Consider the following 20,973-nt stretch of genomic DNA (forward strand, 5'->3'; position numbering starts at 1 on the left):
TGAATTGGATTTAGTAAGGTCACATGCTAGTGTTACATAGCCTTCTAAATTATTAGTTATCACTTATTAATCTGTTATAGGCTTGCTTTTGCTAGTTATTGTAAAGCAAATTTGTAATTTCAAAGCTATCTTTTCATACTTTAAACTATAGGCTATAGGTTCCTAAGATTTTATCCCCAGAACCTATAAGTTTGCCTAACTCTAAAGGGGTAGGCTCCAGCGAAAGAAACTTCAAAGGGTTGGAAGGTGATGACAAGATGAAACATGTGGTCTGCTTAGAAGCTATAGATATCCTTGCTTTTTCTCTTCTAGTTTATTTTTCCTTTTATAAAAAGTTTGATGGCAATTGGGCTTGAACCAAACCCATGAATTCATATGGGCAAATGACCCCAATATGTCACAAGCCCCTTGTAGCCATTGGCAAATCCTTGCAGGCGAAACCCCAACTCCAATTCAGCAGCACCCTAATCCATTCCACTGTACCCCCACCATAGACCACTCCCTGTCCTTTTCAGTCCTCTGAAGAGCCAGCCCATAACTCTTTTAGAGGGAATGGGGGGGGGGGGGGGTTGGGTGTCAGGACCAAAGCATCCCCATGCAAAGGGAAAAAAATGTTGCTAAAATATCACAGGAAATCTAAAACTCAAAGCCTCATTGGCTACATGGAATTGATGTGGCAGATATATTAGCCTCTGCTAATTATCTTATCCTTTCTACCTGTCATATCCAAAAAACTTTGCGCTTTTGTCACTGAGAGAGTCACTTCCTATATATGCACAATTAAAAATCTGTTCTACACAACTTCTTTACGGTACTAAGCTCAGCTTTACTTTGGTCAGCCCATAGCAGAGTTTATTTAAGGGTCTTAAAGAACCCAGTTCAAAGTGGTTGAGTAGCTCTAGTTTCAAAGTTGGTAATGGCTCTACAGGCTGCTGCTTTGGTTCCAGCTGCTTTCTCTGTTCCCAAAGAGGTTTCTTTTTTTTTTTTTTCAGTTCTGTTCCGATGAAACGGTTCTTGTTTTTGCTTTTTGAAATGTGGGAGTTTGACATCTTTTGGATGTTAATTCATATTTGCAGGGAAAGTCTAGTGCATCTTTCAAGGATTCAAGTCTGTTTGGAGTTTCACTCTCAGACCTTGTCAAAGCTGACTTCAGCTCCTCTGCATTAAGATGCAAGGTAGTTCACAGAACCGCCATTTCTCTTTTCTTGTTTTGGTTTTGCATGTTTTTTTAGTTAAATTATGTAAGATTTAACATTCAAATTACATGCTTCAGTCACATTAAATGGAAATTACGGTTTCAGATGTTGTCATTCTGTGACAAGGGTTATACTGTGGATATCTTTGCATTGCTCTAATTGTTTTCTGTTTTTGTTCTTTAAATTGAAAAATATTGCTGTCTTTTGCCTGTAATTGAAGCTTTTGTTTTTCCATTGTAGAGGGAATTTAACCAAAGAACTGGAGCAGTGAGGGCCCAGACTACAGCTACTGCTACTCCAGCAATCAGCAGATCTGCAATGGATGGAAAGAAAACTCTAAGAAAGGGTAGTGTTATCATCACTGGTGCCTCCTCTGGATTGGGTTTAGCCACGGCTAAGGCCCTGGCTGAAACTGGGAAATGGCATGTTATCATGGCCTGCAGGGACTTTCTCAAGGCTGAGAGAGCTGCAAAATCTGCTGGCATGTCTAAAGAAAACTACACAATTATGCACTTAGATCTTGCCTCGCTTGACAGTGTCCGCCAATTTGTGGACAGTTACAAGCGATCAGGCAGGCCTCTTGATGTTCTTGTTTGCAATGCTGCTGTTTACCAGCCAACTGCTAAGGAACCCTCATTCACTGCTGAAGGATTTGAGCTTAGTGTGGGAACTAACCATCTTGGTCACTTCCTTCTTTCCCGGTTATTGCTTGATGACCTGACGCAATCTGATTATCCATTGAAGCGTCTCATTATTGTTGGTTCTATTACAGGTACTTTACTACCAGTGCATTTAAAATGAGCAATTTATACAAGAAACCGATATTGATGCACTAATTTGGTGTTGTTTATGTACAATGAATCAGGAAACACGAATACCTTGGCTGGAAATGTACCTCCGAAGGCCAACCTTGGGGATCTAAGGGGACTTGCAGGGGGACTAAATGGGCTGAACAGCGCTACCATGATTGATGGTGGAGATTTTGATGGTGCCAAGGCCTACAAGGACAGCAAAGTCTGCAATATGCTCACCATGCAAGAATTCCATAGGCGCTTCCATGAGGAAACCGGCATCACATTCGCTTCCCTTTATCCAGGTTGCATTGCTACCACAGGCTTGTTCAGGGAACACATTCCCTTGTTCAGACTTCTCTTCCCTCCATTCCAGAAGTACATCACCAAGGGCTTTGTCTCTGAAGAGGAAGCTGGGAAAAGACTTGCTCAGGTATATAAACAAAGACCAAGACAGTGAACACTCATAGTGATCTTGTGTATTGCACGACTTTTGTTTTATCTGGTGTGCATTAAAACAATTTTATTGCTTCTAATGTAGGTTGTGAGCGATCCTAGCTTGACAAAATCTGGTGTTTACTGGAGCTGGAACAAGGATTCGGCTTCATTTGAGAACCAGTTGTCTCCTGAAGCGAGTGATCAGGAGAAAGCACGCAAAATATGGGAGCAGAGTGAGAAACTTGTTGGCTTGGCCTAATTTAGAGCCTTGAGGTGCTTGCCTCTAAAACTTTGCTTGCGGGAGAGCTTTGATATTGGCGAAAATCCAGCCCATGGATGAGTTTAGATTCTGGATTTAGATGGTGTGCTGTTGTAAACATTCTTCTTTTGTAGGTGTAGGTGACTTTGTGAGTTACTGTTGACAATAAAATTACTCACCCCGGTTGCAAAGCTCAAGTTTACTTTGGCATTGTCAATATGAAGAACCAAAAGAACAAATAATTCAAAGAACTTTGAAACATTTCTGATATTTTAATCATTCAGGAAACAGAAAAGGATATTGCTAGAGGAGTTCATGCCACATTGGCCCTTTCGTTTATAATGAGATAAGGAAACCTGCATGGGGCAAGCAACTGAAACCGACATACTTAATGAATGAAGAAAGATGGCAAGCAAGCATTTTCTTTGAGTCAAATTGCTATTGATAAAGAAAAAATTGATGGGAACTCTAGGATAGTGAGGTAAGTGACGGTCCTTTTTAATTTCAGCCAATCGTATGTTTCATGCTCAACTTGCAAGCACGGATGTAGCAGAAAATTACATTGAGTGATGGCCCGAAAACAACAAAAACCTATAGAGTTATCTCAGTATTGAATTTGCTTTGAAACAGAATAAGGCTTTGGACAGGACTTCATCCTCGTGTCAACTAGTTTCGAGTTTGTCTTCTTGTTTATAAAGTTATATTTGTACTAAAAGGAATCCAAGAATTACAAGGTGGAACCTATGGACATGGTATTATTAGTGAGACAAATCAGTGCTGAAAAGGATTTGATTTAGGATGCCCATTGATGTAACAGAGGTTCAAGCCAAAAGGGACTCTCTTCAACAACGACCAGTACTTTATATTCCGTAGATTATGCAAATTAAGACAAGTTTACCCTTCTCAAAGTTAAGCAGTTCCAAGCCAATGCAGGTTCGACATAGTCTCTACAACTTGAAGGAAACAAAAGTACTAAAACGACATTTGCTAAAGTAAATTAAAATAATAAAGTCTGGGTCAAAGTCGAATTTCGTTTCATATATATTTACAAAAGAGTGAAGTTCCAGGACGTGGAAGTATTCTCATACTAGAGCCACAGGGAAAAAAATACATTGAAAGCAACTTAAATTTCATAAGCAGGGAACCTTGCCTCAGATGGTTCGCCCATGTCCAGAAAGAGATACGCCATTCCTCCAATACCTTCAAAGAGTGAATAGGGACGATCACCTCCATGCATCTTTCGTTCTGATATAAGTTTTTGTGCTCTATCAGACAGGAAGGAAGCAAATGCTTTGGCCCTAAATAAGTACTCCACTTTGCCAGTGAGTCGATAGAGTGAAAGGAACACATAGGCATTCCCACTTATACCGTGACAGATTCCAACTCGCTTTAGCAGACCACGCTTCCATACTACCTCTCCTGCATCCACAGCTGCTTGCAGAAATTCCTTGTCTCCAAAAACCTGTTAATATTGTACAAAAAGAATCATGAGTTCCCTTTTTTTCTCCCTTTAATTGGTTAAGTTGGAGACTAAGGCCAAAATGACTGATTTTTTATCCCTCAAGCTAAAGTTTAATGGCAGGGCTACAGACCTAATTTAGTGTTGTTGAATAAAATTTTGAAGCAGTTGCAAGAGAAACAGAACCTTAGACTTACTACGAATCATTTTTGCGCTTTCAACCATATAAGATTATTTTTAGGAGGTGGGGAAGGGCTAATTGCTCCTCCTGGAGATCACTTCCAAATTATGCATCAAGTACCCATCAAGATGCATGGCTATGTGAATCCAGAAGGCCACAACAAAAGTTTAGTTCTATTGAAGTACAAGAGATTGCATATTTGCTGGCCACTCTCTATTTGGCAATGACTAATAATAAAAGAAAACAACATGCAAATCATGTAGCTGCTTCGAAGATAGAGGAAATTCTTTATTTCTGTAAACTATCATAATCTTTGTCCAAACAGATTGCAAGGGGAAAAAGTAGGCTAATGAGGAGTACCTCAGCTGCTTTTACAAGGGTCAGTGTGACCCCAGGAGCACCATGGCACCAATGTACAAGACGGTCAGATTCACTTCCCTCACTTGATGGGTAATTGCCAGTGGGGTAACGACTTTTAATCATGTAGCGAAGAGTACCCTTGACATCCTCCACCTCATCTGGTTTCAATTCCATGTCCATCAAAACATGCATAATTCCTGCCAGTCCATGGGCAGCCCCCCAGTACTTCTTTCCATGCCATTCATACATCAGTGGGCATCTTCCCTTGCCTGCCAATTGTTTACCAGACTTAATAATTTCATCTACAACTGCTCTCTGCACAAATTTCCAAGGTCAAACACAAATAAATACAATTGATTGAATTCTCTTCACTAAGAAAATTCAGGCAGAGAGGAGAGAAAACATGTCTTACCATACGGATAGTAGATATAGTGTCTTTACCAATATGCTTGTTTAAAAATGAACACGCCCACAAGAACCCTGCTCTCCCATATAATAATTCATTTGGCAAGTCACTGGGAAATCTGATCTGCTCTCAGAGCCAAACTAATATCAGAATTTAAAGGCAAGACCAAAGAGGAAAGGGTGACAATTTAAAAGTTAAAAGTAGAAAAGCATTGAACCACCTCTTTGAATTTTCTTAAATAGCGATCTTGTAACCTCTCATCACCAGAATGCTTTGCTATAACAGCACCAAGGGCACAAACACCAGCCCGTCCACAAATGAAAGTAACACGACTGCATCCATGCATCAAATATCAGGTCTGGTCAAGTTTGAATACTCACTTGCAATGGCAGTAAGCTACAACAGAAACTGTAATCAAGAGCATAAGCAAAACCAATTTAAGCAATCTTATGTACACCATAATAATCCTAGTTGAGATAATTCATGAGTTTCCTTCAGAATGTAAGCTATGTTCAGACTGAGAGTTGGTCAACCATTCCAGCATGGTTTGTCAATTTGGAGTAGTAAACAGAAAACCATCTGAGTTAATTTCTTATTCACCAGATATCAGATTAATGATTCCAACAAATTCGATTGTTTGAGCACTCAACCATCATTAACAACAACAAAAAGGATTCAAGAACTAAACTTTGTGATAAACTTCCATCTATTTTGGCTATTTCACATATCAAAACTAAATCACTTGAATTTAAAACTAAAATGCATTCATGTACAAACTCCAATGAAGTTTATGCAGTCCACCCATCATATCATAACAACCTAAGTTCATCATGAAATATAATTGATCATTTCACCATGTCTAACAAATCCAGGTAATCTCAACACCCCCCTTCATGAAATATAATTGATCATTTCTAATGGCAGGTAATCAGAAACTGAATCCAAAAACCATTTCAACTAGTTCTCACAAAGAGGCAATTCCTATGACTGTGTACTGTTGAGATAAAGAAAGAAAGATTACCCAGAATCTTTAGAAGCAGAATCACAAGCCTTAACAATATCAGAGCATAATTTAAGATCATTCTCATTCTTGGTAACTTGGTAAGCGTTAAAGACCAAATAAGCTGTCCCAAGAGCACCCGTATACAAAGTATAATCTTGCACTCGCTTTCCACTCAACCGCCATGTCTCCCTCACCACCTGAAACAAGCAAAACCAAACCATTTCTAAACTTAGAAAAAAAAAAACCCAAAATTCTTTTTTTTTTAATTTCTTGAGGCAATAGTTGGTTATTTAAAAAAATCTCAACATACCCTGAACAGAAAGTACAGTAAAGTACCAACTTTAATGTCGATATGCATAATTCACTTGATGGGAATGCATGAAATGAAGCACAAAATGAAAATTCAACAACCCAAAGCAGAGTTTTGCAGTGAAAAAAGAAACAAAGAATCAAAATTTGGTTAATTCAAAAAAATCTCAACATACCCAGAACAGAAAATACAATAAAGTTGCCGAAGTTAATCTCTATATGCATAATTCTAAGGATTTATGCATGAAACGAAGCTAAAAACAATGAAAATTTGATAAACCCAATAAAGAGTTTTGAAAAGAGAGTACTGTCTCTTTGAGGTCCAAAGCTGAGGTTTTGAGCTTATCAGAGAATGTTTTGTAAGGTAAAGATAGGAGTTTGGTGAGTGAGTCTCTGGTCGTTCCTCCCGTGACTGTTGTTTCTGCCACAAACTCTGGCATTTCATTTGGAAAGAAACGATCAGCCATCTCTCTCTCTCTCTCTCTCTCACACACACACACACACAGTTTTGGATGAGCAGGAATCATTCGAGCAGGTTCCAAATAAAAAAGTTTTTCCAAAAATTCCACCTGCATCCATCACATCAGCTGTTTTCTTTTCTTCTATGGTTATTCTTTCTTTGTTAACATCCTTATCGTTGGATACAATTTAAGTGATTTTGCATGTAATTATTACTTCTGCCAACTCCAAAATGTTCCAACTAAGCATGAAAGATGTTAGTAACAAGTTATGTATTAGATAAGGCGTGATCCATTGACAAAACTAGATTGTATTATGCATAAAATTACCTTATATGGAATTGAATTCTAGTTAGATTTATTAGCTGTTAACTTGATCCATGAAATTTCAAGAACTTAGAACCAATATGTTTTGTATCTGCTTATATATTTGTGTTTATGAAACCTAATAGGAAGAAAAAGATCATCAACCTCATTCCATGTACCCATCGTAAACCTCCCAAGAGGAGGTCCCTGCATGCATTCTTCCCTTGATGGGGTTGTGATGGGGGGCAGACCATACACTCCCCCTCCTGCTGAGCAGGGGCGGAGCCTCCATACGATGGCCCCCCACAAAACTTTCAAAATTTTTTTCATAACATATAAAAATTTTTAAACTTTTATATATATTCTATTACTAGCTTTCTCAAAATAATGTTTTATATAATAATTAATATAAATAAAAAATAATAAAATGATTTCACTTATCTTACTCAATTTTAAATTTTTTTAATTTATATTTATTTATTTATTTGTTCATATGTTATAAGTTTCTATAAATATTCTTTATCAAATTTCTACAGACTATTAACCATATTTTTTTTTCTTTTTTGTTATGTAATATGTGATATCTACTTTCTACCTGTCATGTTTTTCTTTTTTATGTCTCATAAATTTTATTTTCTATGATTTTAATGTTTAAATATTAATAAATTATTATATAGTTTTCAAATATAAGTTGTAATATTACATTGTTATTTAAAATTTCATCAACGCATCATTTTTGTATTAATCCTGATTATGTAAGAGAAAATTAACTTGAGTATATTTTTTTTATATACTTTACATTTTATATTTAGTTAAAATGAAATTCTCTTGAATATATAGTATTTAAATAATTTTGATTATATAAGAAAAAAATATTAATCTTATATATCGTTTTTAACAATTTATATTTTACAAATTATAGTTTTATATTTAATTTTATATTTCTATTATCAATATTTTTATTATTAATTGAATTTAACATATTAAGATTTTAAAATTTTTAACTCTTATTTAACTGTATTTGACCCCCTTAATAAAATTTGGCTATCTCCGTCCCTGTCGATGAGGTCCTTACCCCTTGCCTTCATGGTCTAGCAGGATTGATATGGTGGTGGAAACAAGGTTCTCTAATGATTTAAATGACAGAAATGTCTTGAAAAAAACCAGAGTGCAACTGCCACAATCCAATGAGCTAATCTATATGATAAGGTATTAGCTTTGCCAACTCTTTAATAACAACAAAAATAGATTTTGTCCACTCTTCCCACCATTGTGTATGACTTAATAATAGAAATATATCTTCTCCAACAAAATAATATATATAATTATACTCTGTCAAAGTGAATTATTCTATTAAGACCAAGCTCTGCCTATGAATTATTATAGCTTTTATGACCAAATAAATGTCTAGGCTTGGTCTTCAATATAGGCTTGATGCAAGGTTTTCATTTGAGTCAAAGTCAATATTAATTTATTGGGAAGTAATCAATCAAGGTATTTGTGACAGCATCTGTTCTTGCTGTAAACGTTTTTCTCTTTCTTTTGTTCTTCAAGGACAAAATCAAGCTATGCAATTGTATCCTTTTGTCCACAATTTTCCTTCATATAAATATATATAAGCACCTTAATAATCTTTTCCTAAATTTTTATGGATCCTTTAATATCAACACAATTATATTAAATTCATTGATTTGTCATTCTCCCTCCATCTCTTTTTCTTTATCCATCTTTTCTTTTCGGAATGTTTCTAAATGAAGTCATTTTTTTCTTTTTTTAGACATATATTCTCTTATGTTTTTATATTAAAATTTTTTTTCATGATTTTTTGACTTTTTCATGTTAAAATGTATTGAATGTTTATATCATAAAAAATTTTCAAATATTAACATAAAATATGTCAAAATCGAAAGCTTTTATCTTAATATCCGTAAAAATCAAAGATGGACAAAAAAAAAAAAGGACGGAGAGAGTAATTTATTACTAAAAATAAGATTTATATGAAATTTTAAACCAAAAAAGTTATTTAAATTTTTGCCCTAATAATGGTATTAATTTTGACAGAAAAATTAATTTGGCAAGAATTATTCATCAACTTTGGCTCAAGTCACATATTGAAAAAGAACAAGTAAGCCGCATTAAACATCATCAAATCAAAATCGGCTTCCAAAACTAAGTTGTTAAAAGGCAGGCTCTCCTTCCAGCAGCCGTGATTCCTGGCCAAGACTTCTTCCAATGCGACCCTCAATGCATTATTAATTTGTTATCCATATGACTTCAATTCTGCCATTGTCATCCCACATATAATGCATGATCCCTTGCTCATCTCTACACTCTATAAAAACCCTGTAAATCTCACCTTAAAGGCAAGCCAAAATTGATCAAAAACCAAGATTTGCAGAAATGTTGAAGCAAGTTTCTTTCGTTCTCTTTGTTCTTCTCTCTTGCAACATGGGAGTTGAGTCCCAAAAGTTGAAGCATCTTACCAATGAGCTTGAAGTGAAGGTGGCAGCAAGCGAGGTTTGGGAGCTTTACAGGCACCTTGGGATCTCAATGCTTGCTGCCCAAGAGCTTAAAAACGTCATCCAAAGTGTTGAAGTTTTGAAAGGAGATGGTGGGGTCGGAACTATCCTCAAACTCACTTTTGTTCCAGGTACCAATTTATTTATATTTATAACCCTTTTCAAGTCAATGTTTCTTCTTTCAATATTCCATGCCTGGAGCTTATATAGGCTTCGTTTGAATCAGGCAATTCTAGCTATACAGAAAGGTTCACTGTGGTTAACGACGAGAAGAGGGTGAAAGTGGCAAAGGGTTTGGAGGGAGGATGTCTAGCAATGGGCTGTTCTGTTCAAATCGTTCGGTTTGATATCATAGCAAAAACCAATGCTTCATGTATCATCAAATCTGACATCGCGTATGCTGTCAAGAAAGAGTTTGAAGCTGATGACCCAAAGCCCAATATCCAACTCTTAGCAGCTGCTGCACAGATTACTAAAAGGTTCCTCGAGAGTAAACACAATGCTTAAAGATGATCGGTCCAATAAAACAAATTGATGGGGAGGGTTGAATTCTCATTGTTTCTATCTTCTTGTACTAGAAAATTTCATGCTCTTATACCTTGTATATTGGAAGAAATAAATGAATAAAGATTTTGAGGTTTGCAATAGATTCCCTTTGATTATATATGACCATGTACGTAACTTAATTAGAGATTTTACTGATTGAATTGTTGACGGAATATTTTGTCTATAATTTATCGATTTGGTGTTTGCATGCTTTGTCCATGGAAATTTCCGTAGCCTTGGTGTAAAAAATGGGCTATAAACCAATGGCCAATATTGGAAAAGGATTTGCCTAAATCGTCAGCAATATGAGATATAAAGTCCCAAAAGTTGGAGCCTTTTTAGCTTCTATTATTGCCCACCATTCCATTATTGGTAAGAAATTTGCTTAAGTGTTAACATCAAACAAGATATCATAAATAATTATGAAGAGGGCCCCAAAAAGTCAAAGAAGGCAAAAGACATGCAAGCAGCCAACAGACATCATAAATTTTGGAACCCCCAAACGCGTATGAGAGCATTTTGAAGCAATCAAATTCTTGGGCAGAACTGAACTCATTCCAGCTGGAATTGCTTCAAATCTTACTTTTCAATTTTTTCCTCTTTGTTCCTTCATTTAATCAAGGCCAAGAATAAATCCCGTTGCCTTATATATATTCCACCTTTTTGACTTTTATGGTGTGCCAAACATAGAAAACAATGACAGCAGAGTTATGCTTTAGCTGATTGGTTTTCCATTTTATAGCTAATTAAGGCAGTGTATCAAGAAGCAAATTGAGAAGAGCAGCATAGTCTTTGAGCAGGACTTGTGACCAAGTTCAGCCATCTCCATCCTTGTATGTACCGAATCTGTCATCTGCACTAATGTATAGTCTGAATCTTACTGGAAACTTAGCATTGGTTTTAGAACAAGTTAGTGTTGGAAAGACCTCTCCCATGCCTATTTCCCTGGTTGATCCATACATTTCAACAAAAGACAAATCAAGGGAACTACAACCATGCCAAGCTAAATATATAAATTTGGACCCCCAACCCCAGAGCCAATTCTTGCTTCAATCTTTACTCTTCAGTTACCTTTATTTCTCAACAATTCCAAATCCGAAAGGGAAAGAGAATTCAAGAATTCATGATAATCGTATAGAATAAGAACAAGCATGCTTTCAAGATCATAGAATTTCATCAATCATAACGAAGGGAAATATATTAGAGACTGAGAAATTAATAATGTGCTAAGTTCAAGATTTCCATTTTATCAAAAACCTGCCCCAACAACAGCAATATAGTGAGTGTAGCTGCTAGATATCATTTATAGTTTACTCTCAAGAAATTTTTAAGCATTATGTTTACTCTCAAGAAATTTTTTTGCAATTTGGGCAGCAGCTGCCAAGAGTTGGATGTTAGGCTTTGGATCCTTAGCTTCGAACACTTTCTTGACAGCATAGGAAATGTCGGATTTGATGATGCTTGATGTCTTGGATTTCTCTATAATGTCAAAGCGAACGATTTGCACTGAGCAACCAATTGCTAGGCATCCTCCTTGCAAACCTCGTGCCACTTTCACCCTCTTCTTGTCATCAATTACAGTGAATTTCTCTGTGTAGCTTGAATTCCCTGATTCATCAAAAGAATTTATGATTTAGCTTATTAGTTGATGCATGATGTCCTTCTCAAAAAAAAGGAAAATTCGATCCTCTTGCCTCCAAATATATATATATATAAACTTAAACCATTACAAAAATGATCAAGAAATTTGGTTTTAAAGGGTTTTAATACCTGGAACAAAGGTGAGTTTGAGAACAGTGCCAACCCCACCATGACCTTTCAAAACCTTGATGCTTTGAATAACATTTTTGAGCTGATCTGCAGCAAGCTTGGAGATTCCAAGGTGCCTGTATAGCTCCCAAACCTTACTTGCTGGCACTTTCACTTCAAGTTCATTGGTGAGATGCTTCAATTTTTGAGAGTGCACTCCCATGTAGCAAGCAAAAAGAACAAGGAAAATTAAAAACACTTGCTTCAACATTTTTGCAATCTTGATCTTCTTTCCTTTGCCTTAACCTTGGAATGATTTTCTCTAGTTGCAATTGACAGGGTTTATATAACGTTTAGAAGTGAACCCAGAATTAAGGAATGATTTGATTACGGATTAATGCTATAATTAAATGACATGCTTGGCCGAAGTCTCTAAAGCCAATGAATCATGACCGGGGAGAATCAAGATTGGATAGTCGTCCATAATTAACAGATTTGCTATTTAATTTTTCAATGTATTAGAATCAGAATTCATGAATGCTAGAGCTTCTTGCCAAACTAGTTTACTAATTAATATATTATTAAATTAGCAATGGAGACCCCTTAATATTGTGGAGCAATCAATATGTGTTGACATTATGGACTATATATGGAATTAATCTTTGCATTAATTAAAATGCTTAGTCTATTGATTAAGCTGCAATTTAGCTCCCTCCCCTCAAGCACTGTTGATCAAATGGCCAAATTAAAAACACCGTTGAACAAAAAAATAAAAGAGAAACAAACTTGGCCTTCCATATTTTGCTTAACCTCATTGTAAATTGCCTACAATCAAATTAAGGCGAACTTTAGGTAAAGTTTTTTTATGTAAAACTTTTTAAATTCTTCAATAAAATTATAAAAATAAAAATTATTGACATGACATTAAGATGAAGAGCGAAATGTAACTTGACCGTGTCATTGCGTCACATCATTATGTCATGTTGTCACTGATATGATATGTTAATATATTACGTTAACATTACGTGACATAAAATAATAAGTAATGTTCATTAGTTATAAAAACTTATATGATCGAAAATAAAAATATAAAAATTTGATTGTCAATAATAAGAGAATAACTTTAAGTTAAATTTTTTTAAGTAGTTAGAGAGTTTTTTTTTAAAATATTATGTCTTCTTTAATATCTGCAACTCAATTTATATATAAAAACAAAAATGTCATTAAAGTTAAGAAGGCCAGGGCCCATATCAGGCCCATCTCTAGCTTCAATTCCTTGGTTTTGGGCTCTTAAGGAGCCCATATTTATTCGCTTCAAGCCCAACCCATTTATAGAAAAGGAGTCAGCCAGTTAGGTTTTAACTAGGGTTTATCAAAAGCCAACAGCTTCTAGTTTTCCTCTGTCTGTTCCGGCAGCCAAAACCCAAGTAAAAGCTCTTCTCGTTCGACTCCCTCTTTGTTAAACAATGGGGAAGAAACGAAAGCAAAGCGAAACCCAGACAGCTGAACCAACGAACAAAGATGAAGGAGCTCCAGAGAGACCAAAGAGGACACTTGTGGGTTGGAAAGACAAGGAAGAAGTTGCAAAACAAACCGAGTCTAATCCTGATTCTTCTTCCCAGGTTTTTAGAAACAAAGAAAAAGTTATGGTTACGTGTTCACGCCGTATCAATTACAGGTTGGTTGGTAAAAAAAAATGTTTGTTTTCTTTTGACTGATTGTTTGGTTTGACTTTGTTTTTGATTTGGGTTTAATGTTTTCTTTTGTAGGTATAGGCATTTGATGTTGAATATGGTTTCACTTTTGCCTCATTGTAAGAAGGATAACAAGGTTGAGTCGAAGAGTAGTAAAGGCGCTACACTGAATGAGCTTATCGAGTTGAGTGGTTGTTCTTCCTGTCTGTTTTTTGAGGTAAACATCTAAGCTTTGTTGGTTTTTTTTTTTTAATTTTTTTGCAAAAATAAAGTGTAGCCAGGTTTGATAGTTATAACTATGAAGTTTGATGAGCTTGCAATGTTTGACACTGAGAGTGTATACAATTATAAACATTGCGTCAAAATTAACTCTTGATATGGTACTCACTTAAATTTACTGCTGAAATACGCTGGCTTTAGCTTGCTTTAATTTAGAATTTTGTGGTCCAAATATGATATGTTTATATACAACTTTTGTTGTCTATGCCAGTGTAGGAAACATCAGGATCTTTATCTATGGATGGCAAAGAGTCCCAGTGGTCCATCTGTTAAATTTTTGGTTAATGCCGGTAATATTACTATTATGACTTTTACCCTATATACATAAGTTTCTGAATGTTGTTTAGTTGGTCTGCAGATATTTTCTTGTTTCTTGTGGCTTAGTGAAGTTCATTTTGTTCATTTCAGTGCACACAATGGAAGAACTGAAGCTCACTGGAAATCATTTGAAAGGTTCACGTCCTTTGTTGACTTTCTCGGGCAATTTTGAAAAAGATGCTCATTGGAAGCTTCTGAAGGAGATGATCATGCAGGTATCTTGATAATGCCTTTTCTTCTTTAAAAGGAATGCTCCTTTGATGTCTATCTTTCCCACATATAGATAAAACATGTATTTCCTCACTCGCTGAATCAAGTCTTTTGAGTTTTCTCCCAGTCTTTTGACTTGTAGCAGTGTAAATTCAAACTCTCTCAGATAGTATTGAAATGCACAATTGGCTACAATTTTACATGGACTGTCTTATCAGTTCCTCTGCTTCTGCACATCCTGTGTGAATGTTTTCGCCTTATTGAATTGTGAAATTTCTTTGCTAAATGATGTGAAGGTTGTTTTGGTATATCAGCATTTTAGGTTTTTTCCCCCCTTTTATCTGTGCACAAATTGTTGAGATTCTATGGCATTTTTACTTAAAACATACTGTGGGGTGAAAATGAGAATGTTCCATTTATGACACTTTCTTTTCTATATTCTTCTTTTCTTTCAGATATTTGGAACTCCGAAGGAGCACAGGAAATCTAAACCTTACCATGATCATGTCTTTGTTTTCTCCATTGTTGATGACCACATATGGTTCCGCAATTACCAGGTTTGTGAAGGATGTGCTTTTGTAATGTGTGCTATATATTCTGATAGTATAGATTAAATTCTTAATACTAGGTCGCTGTATCTGAATGTTTTAAGATGGAAACTGAAAGTAAAAGTTTCATGACGCCTCTTTTCTGGCTGTATTTTTTGGGCACAACAGATGCTAGTTTAGTATTAAACTCCTTATAGCTGCCAATCAAACCATAAGCATCGTAGAGGTGGCATATCTAATGGATGGGAATTGTTGTTGCAGTACTAGTATTTTCAACTAGATGGGCTGCTGAATTCAGTTACTTGGATTTCCATCCTTTTAACTTTCGCTTAGATTGTTTAGGTTTAAATGCAGGAGCTGGACTGGACTGTCATAGTTTTCCTAGGAAAATGCCTGTACACTTTTTCTTTCCTTTGCCCTCCTTGACATTGTATGACTCTTGAATGAATATCCTCCTTTATTTTAATTTTAGTTCTACTTTGACAAATCTCTAGTGCTTTTTTTTAATTGGGGGTTGGGACAGCGTTCCTGCTATTGTATTATGTATGCTGTGAATGATAGATATTTTTGTTCTTGAAGCCTTCAAAAGAAAATGGTGATGTAAATGATTAGAATAAGTTTCTCTAATGTCAAATATTTGCATGTTCATTATTTGTTAATGAATGCATTAACTTTTAAATTCACTCTTTAACACTGCTGTTTTTTAATGCAGATATCTGTTCCTCATAATGAGTCAGATAAAATGGTAAGAGGGGGCCTTGATAAAATGACCCTTGTTGAGGTATGCAGTGATGTGCTTTCTTATTTACATAATGCAATTATCTAGTACTTGTAATTGTAATTTAATTCTAGATACTGGTTCTGTGCAGGTTGGTCCGAGATTTTGTTTGAATCCGATCAAGATATTTGGTGGCAGCTTCGGAGGTCCAACACTATATGAGAATCCTTTCTATGTATCACCAAACCAGGTTAGAGGATTTCACTTTAATCTTGATTTTGGTGGTGCAAATGATCGTGGTTAATGAGATTTTGATGGATTCTGTTAAAGTAGGGCAAGATTCATGTTCCTTCGTTATACTTTTAATAATTATTGACACTTTGTGCTTCCTTTCCCAACATTTGCAGATCCGGGCATTGGAGAAGAGGCAGAAGGCCGGGAAGTATGCGAAGAAAGTCAAAGCCAAGACAAGGAGGAAAATGCACGAGCTATCTAATCCATTGGAGCCTGATGAATTTGCTGATATGTGGAGGGAATGATGTTGATCAAGATCCTTTTTCTGCCAAGCAACAACAATCATTATTTACTAAAATCGATTTTGTATCCAGTGTGAAACAGCAGGTTTTGGTTAATTTTCTCTATAAGTTTCCATTTTGTACTCGGTGAGTCAGTTTACACCAATGGATCAGTTATACAAAATTAAATCAAAATGGTATGCGTTTGTAGTAGCATCCACATTCTCTTCTAAAGTCAATCATGTCAAATGCAAAAATGCTGTGATTCTGATAAGGTATTAAACCTTGTTGGGAAGATTTGGTGATGAAATTGAAGCCAAAATGATGTAAAAGTCATTGGTGTCCATATGGATGATGCTTATGATCTAGGCTGGCTTTCCATGATTTATTGCAGGAGATTAACATGGATACACTTGAATATATCAAACTAGAATATAATATGATGACATATTTGGGCTCCAAAAAGCATTCAAAAATTCCTGAATAATTTTAGAGCAAAAGCAGTAAGGTATTCTTTTATTGATTTATTTATTTTTCCAATACAAGAACATCAAATCTTTACCCAGGATACAAGCATCAGATATCATCAAGGTTAATAAGCCATCCGGACAAATGAAGGAAAAAGAGTTCCTCAAAAACATTTCACTGTGATCAGTAAACAATCAGGTTCTCAAGCAAACCCTGTCTGGAAATGAGACAATCAGTGGTCTCATTGGATACCCACAAGAAAGAATCCCCTGTATACTCCCACCATTAACTGAAATAAAATTATTTCCCCCCTATTCTTGAGGTGAAAGGGCCATATCAACACTGTTGAAACTAAGATATCCAGCAAAGAAGCAGAACTACCAAGATATCCAAAAACTCAATTGTTGGAACGGACGGGGCTTCTATGTCATACCAATGTTACTAGATGCCAAACATTGACAAAGATTTCAACATTCTATGATGGACGAGAGAAGGTTAGCCAAAAGCCAGCCTTTGCATGGTCATGATCAAACTTCTTCAATATGTAGCAGTAATTAAGCTGGTAGAAAAACCAAGCATGTCAGCAGAACATACCAAGTATGTCAACAAAACAAAATGAACAACCAAAAACCAGAAAGAGTAAGCTAAAAGAAATGTATAAAATTTGAATTTTTGGCACATTTTCCTTTTCATCCGATTCTCTCCCTCTTACTGAGCACACTAGTGGAATCATAAATTATTTTTCATTTCTTCCAATTTTATATATCTCTTAGTTTTCTTTTCTTTTTTCTCGTACTTTCACCAAAGCATAAAGTTAATTGCTCGCTTCTCATGCCACATCAAAGATTCAAGTTCAACTAATCATGATAAGAAAACTTATCAACTCAGAAAAGGATCAAAACCAGTATGCTTTAACCATTCTCCATTGCTTAGTTTAAAATTTTTGAATAAAGGGACAGAGAAACTAACCTCCATGCGAAATAGACTTGTAGGGACAGCAATCCCAACTCCAACAGAACTTCTGAATGACTCTATGAACTTCTGAACAGAGAAACTTCGATGATTCTCTGCTAACTTAGCAACATTTCCAGCACATGCAAAGACATGTGCATGGATTCCCTTTTCCCTAAACCACCTAGGTGGAAGATCAAAAGAAAGGTCCGCCAGAGCAGTAACAGCAAGATTTCCTCCAAGAAAATCCCTCCCAACAGCATCAGCATCCTCATTGTTGATTTGCCTTGTAGGCTCACAGGGGCCCACTCCCCTTGTCTTAAATCCCCATAATGCTTTTGGCCCTCCTAAGGCACAAACTGGAGACAGATTGCCACCTAAGAAGAATCTTTCTGGTAAGGATGTAGTCTTGTTCAAGAACCCATTCCCCCATGGAAAGATAACACCACTAGAAATCCCCAAATTAAATGCTGCATTGTAAAATCCGAGAGGAATAGCACATCGAAGATCAAACTCCTGTAGGAATATCAAATGAATAATAATACATCTGAGTTGAGAGTGAAAGAGTATAATTGGTGACTAACCATTGAATTTTATTAATAGTTAGCAACTAGGTTAAATAACAACAACAATGACCACATGAAAAATGTTATAGGAACTAAAGTATGATCACAAAAGAGAGTTGTATACAAGACTATTCACATTCCTACACGAATTCAGATGTCTAAGATCCAGAAATTAGCTAACATAACCCTGGATGAGAAACTTTTAGGCCAGTGAAGATCAAATGCATCACAATGACCAAAGCCAGAATCCTCACATCAAGGGAAACAAAATATCATTTCTATTCTTCTCTCATAAAACTAAACTAAGAAAGAACAAAAGCCCCAGACTACCTAAACTTCCATCTGGCAGTCAATTGCATTATGACCATTCACATCTCCACAAATATGCTTACTGGCTACTGCACTGGGATTCAAAATTAAACTATAGACCCTCCACACACATAAGGCATACATATACAGGGATAGATGACAATCCCTTAACACAATTTTTGCTACTTGTCATGAAAACCTAACACACAGAAACAATTCTGCAGGGCAAGTACAAAGTGATAAACGTATGGCAATACAAATACAACTAAAACTGCAATATGAAGCACATGCATAGTTCCAAACCTGGTGTAGAAACCGTAAGCTATGACTATCAGGTGCAAGGCCCCCAATCTGAGTGGTAGCCACAAAAGCATATCCTCGGGTTGGCCTCACAGGAGAATTTCTTCTGTCAATTTTTAACCTATACTTCAAAGATGAAAGTAAATTGTGTCCAAGCTGGCTTCTTATAGACGATGATGACAACTGAGATGCATCTGCTAAGGTTTGCCATGCCAGATGGTATTCCAAGTTATGATATCTATTAGAAAATAAACCAAGAGAAAGTCCAACAGATCGCTCTTTGTACGAGTAAAAGTTTAGCCAATCTTGGGTCAAAATGTATGCACGAGCAGTGACAGGAGCTACCAATGCTTTGAATCTAGGGAAATACACACCACCACTTACCTCTGCTGAGTGGTCAAAGCCATAAGCAATTGAGCCATCCCAGAGATCCCCATACCCTAACAAATTCCTGTACTTGATTGATCCTTCCACCGAGGAAGATTTAGCCTACAAAAACATCATACAATCATAATTCACACAAATTACGTAAGTGCAGCAATATATCCATGTTTCATAGCAATTTCCATTTGAATTCGCAACCTTGTGCACATGTAAACTAGCTAAGAACTCCCAAACTGGAAAGGCTAATGAAAATACTTAAGAGTAAGTGTATCATAAAAGGAGAACTTTTACAAGAGGACTGAATCAGAAATTCAGAAACAATTTCTTAGTATATCTAATAACAAACGTATAAGCGCTTAATCTTACTTAAATCTTAATTTAGTCTAAATTTGGCTTTTTTATTATCCCCATTAAAAAGCAATGCCAAACATTTTCCAAAAAAGAAACAATTTTACTTACTTTATGGCATTTGCATCCAAATCAAACTAATTGCATTAATTTCTTCATAAAACCCTAAATTTTTACAATGCATATATACCTCAGTTTTCGTATAAGCCCCAATCTCTCCCCATAAACGATTCCTCGCTTCCTCAACCTCAATAACTATATTGGCACTTCCAGGGATCTCCGGCGGGCCCGAATCTAGCGTGATCTTAACGGAATTGAACAGTCCGAGCGATTTCAGGCGCGAATTAACCGCGTTCGATGCTTGCAACAGCTCCTGCATCGTGGTGGCTTTCTTCAAAGCTTCTAAAGCTTCGGCTTCGATTATGTAGCCTTTAGTCTTCGTGTTCCCTTTGATGATCACATCGTGTACGTGGATTGAAACGGGACCGGTCAACATACGTCGCACTAGAGCGTCCATTTTCAGCCTAGCCGATCGAGGCGTGGCCGGTTCGAACGCGACGTCGTCGTAGTCTTCTTCTTCTTCTTCTTCATCTTCTTCGTCGTATTGGTCGTCATCGTCATCTTCTTCATCAAGATCATCGGCATTGTCCGGTTCTTGGTTTTCCGAGTCGAGTTTCGGGTCAGGGTCGGGCATTGCTAGAAATTAGAATTAAGAGATAGAAAGCGCGTGTGATGACTGATGAGGGACTGAAAGAGTAAAGCCCATGGTCAAAGTCAGTCAAAACCGGTTTTTTCTTTTTCTTTTTAATTATTATTGTTACTTTATTTTCCTTTATACTTTTTTTTTGAAAGTACATTTTCCTTTATACTAATACACATTTTCGAATATTTTTATTTAAAATTTATTTTTTGACCTAAATTTGATAATTAATTTATTTTTATTGTAACTTAAAATTTTGTTTTTTTATATTTTATTAACATAATTTGAGACATTATAAAAATTAATTATTCGCATCGATCATATTCAATTTCACATCTAAATGAATATATTATATTACTACAATCAAATGTCATGTCAATATTAATAACTGCAAATTTTAACTTTTATAAAATAATCTTCATTGTAATAATGATACAATGGGCGGTCTTGCTTTATAGTTTTAGCTTGTTCCATCTATCAAATATCTAAATAAAGTAGCATGCTCAATCTATAATGGGGGCTTGCATTTAGGCCCACTTGATTGCGATTGGCTTAAAAGTTATAAACACATTGATGTAGATTTTGGGTAGTCATTTACAGATTGAAATATGTTTTGCCCAAGAACTCTTTTCCATTCTTGAATTTTTGGGGAACTACCCTTCGAAATGTGAGATAATTGGAAAAG

The 20,973-nt window shown here is 35.9% G+C and overlaps 6 protein-coding genes across 6 annotated transcripts; 3 read left to right on the top strand and 3 right to left on the bottom strand.

Moving 5' to 3' along the window:
* Positions 1-777: 777 nt before the first annotated feature.
* Positions 778-2,881, top strand: LOC18593874 (protochlorophyllide reductase, chloroplastic). Its single transcript, XM_007021280.3, has 5 exons — positions 778-970; positions 1,077-1,175; positions 1,437-1,968; positions 2,062-2,420; positions 2,529-2,881. The coding sequence occupies exons 1-5, from the start codon at positions 917-919 to the stop codon at positions 2,682-2,684; spliced, it is 1,200 nt and encodes a 399-aa protein (XP_007021342.1). The 5' UTR covers positions 778-916; the 3' UTR covers positions 2,685-2,881.
* A 773-nt stretch (positions 2,882-3,654) lies between these two features.
* Positions 3,655-7,015, bottom strand: GPCR (G protein coupled receptor). Its single transcript, XM_018125033.2, has 6 exons — positions 6,711-7,015; positions 6,112-6,290; positions 5,311-5,422; positions 5,097-5,213; positions 4,685-4,999; positions 3,655-4,146 (listed from the first exon to the last, which is right to left on the bottom strand). The coding sequence occupies exons 1-6, from the start codon at positions 6,975-6,977 to the stop codon at positions 3,808-3,810; spliced, it is 1,329 nt and encodes a 442-aa protein (XP_017980522.2). The 5' UTR covers positions 6,978-7,015; the 3' UTR covers positions 3,655-3,807.
* Positions 7,016-9,564: 2,549 nt separating this feature from the next.
* Positions 9,565-10,332, top strand: LOC18593876 (norbelladine synthase-like). The gene is made up of 2 exons (XM_007021282.3): positions 9,565-9,816; positions 9,912-10,332. Exons 1-2 carry the CDS (start codon positions 9,567-9,569, stop codon positions 10,190-10,192), a joined length of 531 nt encoding a protein of 176 aa, XP_007021344.3. The 5' UTR covers positions 9,565-9,566; the 3' UTR covers positions 10,193-10,332.
* A 1,184-nt stretch (positions 10,333-11,516) lies between these two features.
* On the bottom strand, positions 11,517-12,251 carry LOC18593877 (norbelladine synthase-like). The gene is made up of 2 exons (XM_007021283.3): positions 12,002-12,251; positions 11,517-11,839 (listed from the first exon to the last, which is right to left on the bottom strand). Exons 1-2 carry the CDS (start codon positions 12,249-12,251, stop codon positions 11,559-11,561), a joined length of 531 nt encoding a protein of 176 aa, XP_007021345.3. The 3' UTR covers positions 11,517-11,558.
* A 1,106-nt stretch (positions 12,252-13,357) lies between these two features.
* On the top strand, positions 13,358-16,478 carry LOC18593878 (Ribosomal RNA processing Brix domain protein). Its single transcript, XM_007021284.3, has 8 exons — positions 13,358-13,658; positions 13,750-13,891; positions 14,165-14,243; positions 14,362-14,486; positions 14,937-15,038; positions 15,742-15,810; positions 15,899-15,997; positions 16,155-16,478. The coding sequence occupies exons 1-8, from the start codon at positions 13,447-13,449 to the stop codon at positions 16,284-16,286; spliced, it is 960 nt and encodes a 319-aa protein (XP_007021346.3). The 5' UTR covers positions 13,358-13,446; the 3' UTR covers positions 16,287-16,478.
* A 271-nt stretch (positions 16,479-16,749) lies between these two features.
* On the bottom strand, positions 16,750-20,336 carry LOC18593879 (uncharacterized). Its single transcript, XM_007021286.3, has 4 exons — positions 19,779-20,336; positions 18,860-19,345; positions 17,700-18,197; positions 16,750-17,289 (listed from the first exon to the last, which is right to left on the bottom strand). Exons 1-4 carry the CDS (start codon positions 20,280-20,282, stop codon positions 17,206-17,208), a joined length of 1,572 nt encoding a protein of 523 aa, XP_007021348.3. The 5' UTR covers positions 20,283-20,336; the 3' UTR covers positions 16,750-17,205.
* Between the last annotated feature and the right edge of the window lie 637 nt (positions 20,337-20,973).

This window comes from Theobroma cacao, chromosome 7, assembly GCF_053813885.1.
Source record: "Theobroma cacao isolate CCN51 chromosome 7, ASM5381388v1, whole genome shotgun sequence".
Lineage (NCBI taxonomy): Eukaryota > Viridiplantae > Streptophyta > Magnoliopsida > Malvales > Malvaceae > Theobroma > Theobroma cacao.

Coding starts and splice junctions, on each gene's coding strand:
- LOC18593879 (XM_007021286.3), bottom strand. CDS start 20,282: ATGCCCGACCCTGACCCGAAACTCGACTCGGAAAACCAAGAACCGGAC. Junction 19,346..19,778: donor GGGCTTATACGAAAACTGAG/GTATATATGCAT, acceptor ATGTTTTTGTAG/GCTAAATCTTCCTCGGTGGA. Junction 18,198..18,859: donor GCTTACGGTTTCTACACCAG/GTTTGGAACTAT, acceptor ATATTCCTACAG/GAGTTTGATCTTCGATGTGC.
- LOC18593877 (XM_007021283.3), bottom strand. CDS start 12,251: ATGTTGAAGCAAGTGTTTTTAATTTTCCTTGTTCTTTTTGCTTGCTAC. Junction 11,840..12,001: donor CAAACTCACCTTTGTTCCAG/GTATTAAAACCC, acceptor TTGATGAATCAG/GGAATTCAAGCTACACAGAG.
- LOC18593876 (XM_007021282.3), top strand. CDS start 9,567: ATGTTGAAGCAAGTTTCTTTCGTTCTCTTTGTTCTTCTCTCTTGCAAC. Junction 9,817..9,911: donor CAAACTCACTTTTGTTCCAG/GTACCAATTTAT, acceptor CGTTTGAATCAG/GCAATTCTAGCTATACAGAA.
- GPCR (XM_018125033.2), bottom strand. CDS start 6,977: ATGCAGGTGGAATTTTTGGAAAAACTTTTTTATTTGGAACCTGCTCGA. Junction 6,291..6,710: donor CTTTGGACCTCAAAGAGACA/GTACTCTCTTTT, acceptor TGCTTGTTTCAG/GTGGTGAGGGAGACATGGCG. Junction 5,000..5,096: donor CTATATCTACTATCCGTATG/GTAAGACATGTT, acceptor AAATTTGTGCAG/AGAGCAGTTGTAGATGAAAT.
- LOC18593878 (XM_007021284.3), top strand. CDS start 13,447: ATGGGGAAGAAACGAAAGCAAAGCGAAACCCAGACAGCTGAACCAACG. Junction 13,892..14,164: donor CTTCCTGTCTGTTTTTTGAG/GTAAACATCTAA, acceptor TGTCTATGCCAG/TGTAGGAAACATCAGGATCT. Junction 14,244..14,361: donor TAAATTTTTGGTTAATGCCG/GTAATATTACTA, acceptor TGTTCATTTCAG/TGCACACAATGGAAGAACTG.
- LOC18593874 (XM_007021280.3), top strand. CDS start 917: ATGGCTCTACAGGCTGCTGCTTTGGTTCCAGCTGCTTTCTCTGTTCCC. Junction 1,969..2,061: donor TATTGTTGGTTCTATTACAG/GTACTTTACTAC, acceptor ACAATGAATCAG/GAAACACGAATACCTTGGCT. Junction 2,421..2,528: donor CTGGGAAAAGACTTGCTCAG/GTATATAAACAA, acceptor CTTCTAATGTAG/GTTGTGAGCGATCCTAGCTT.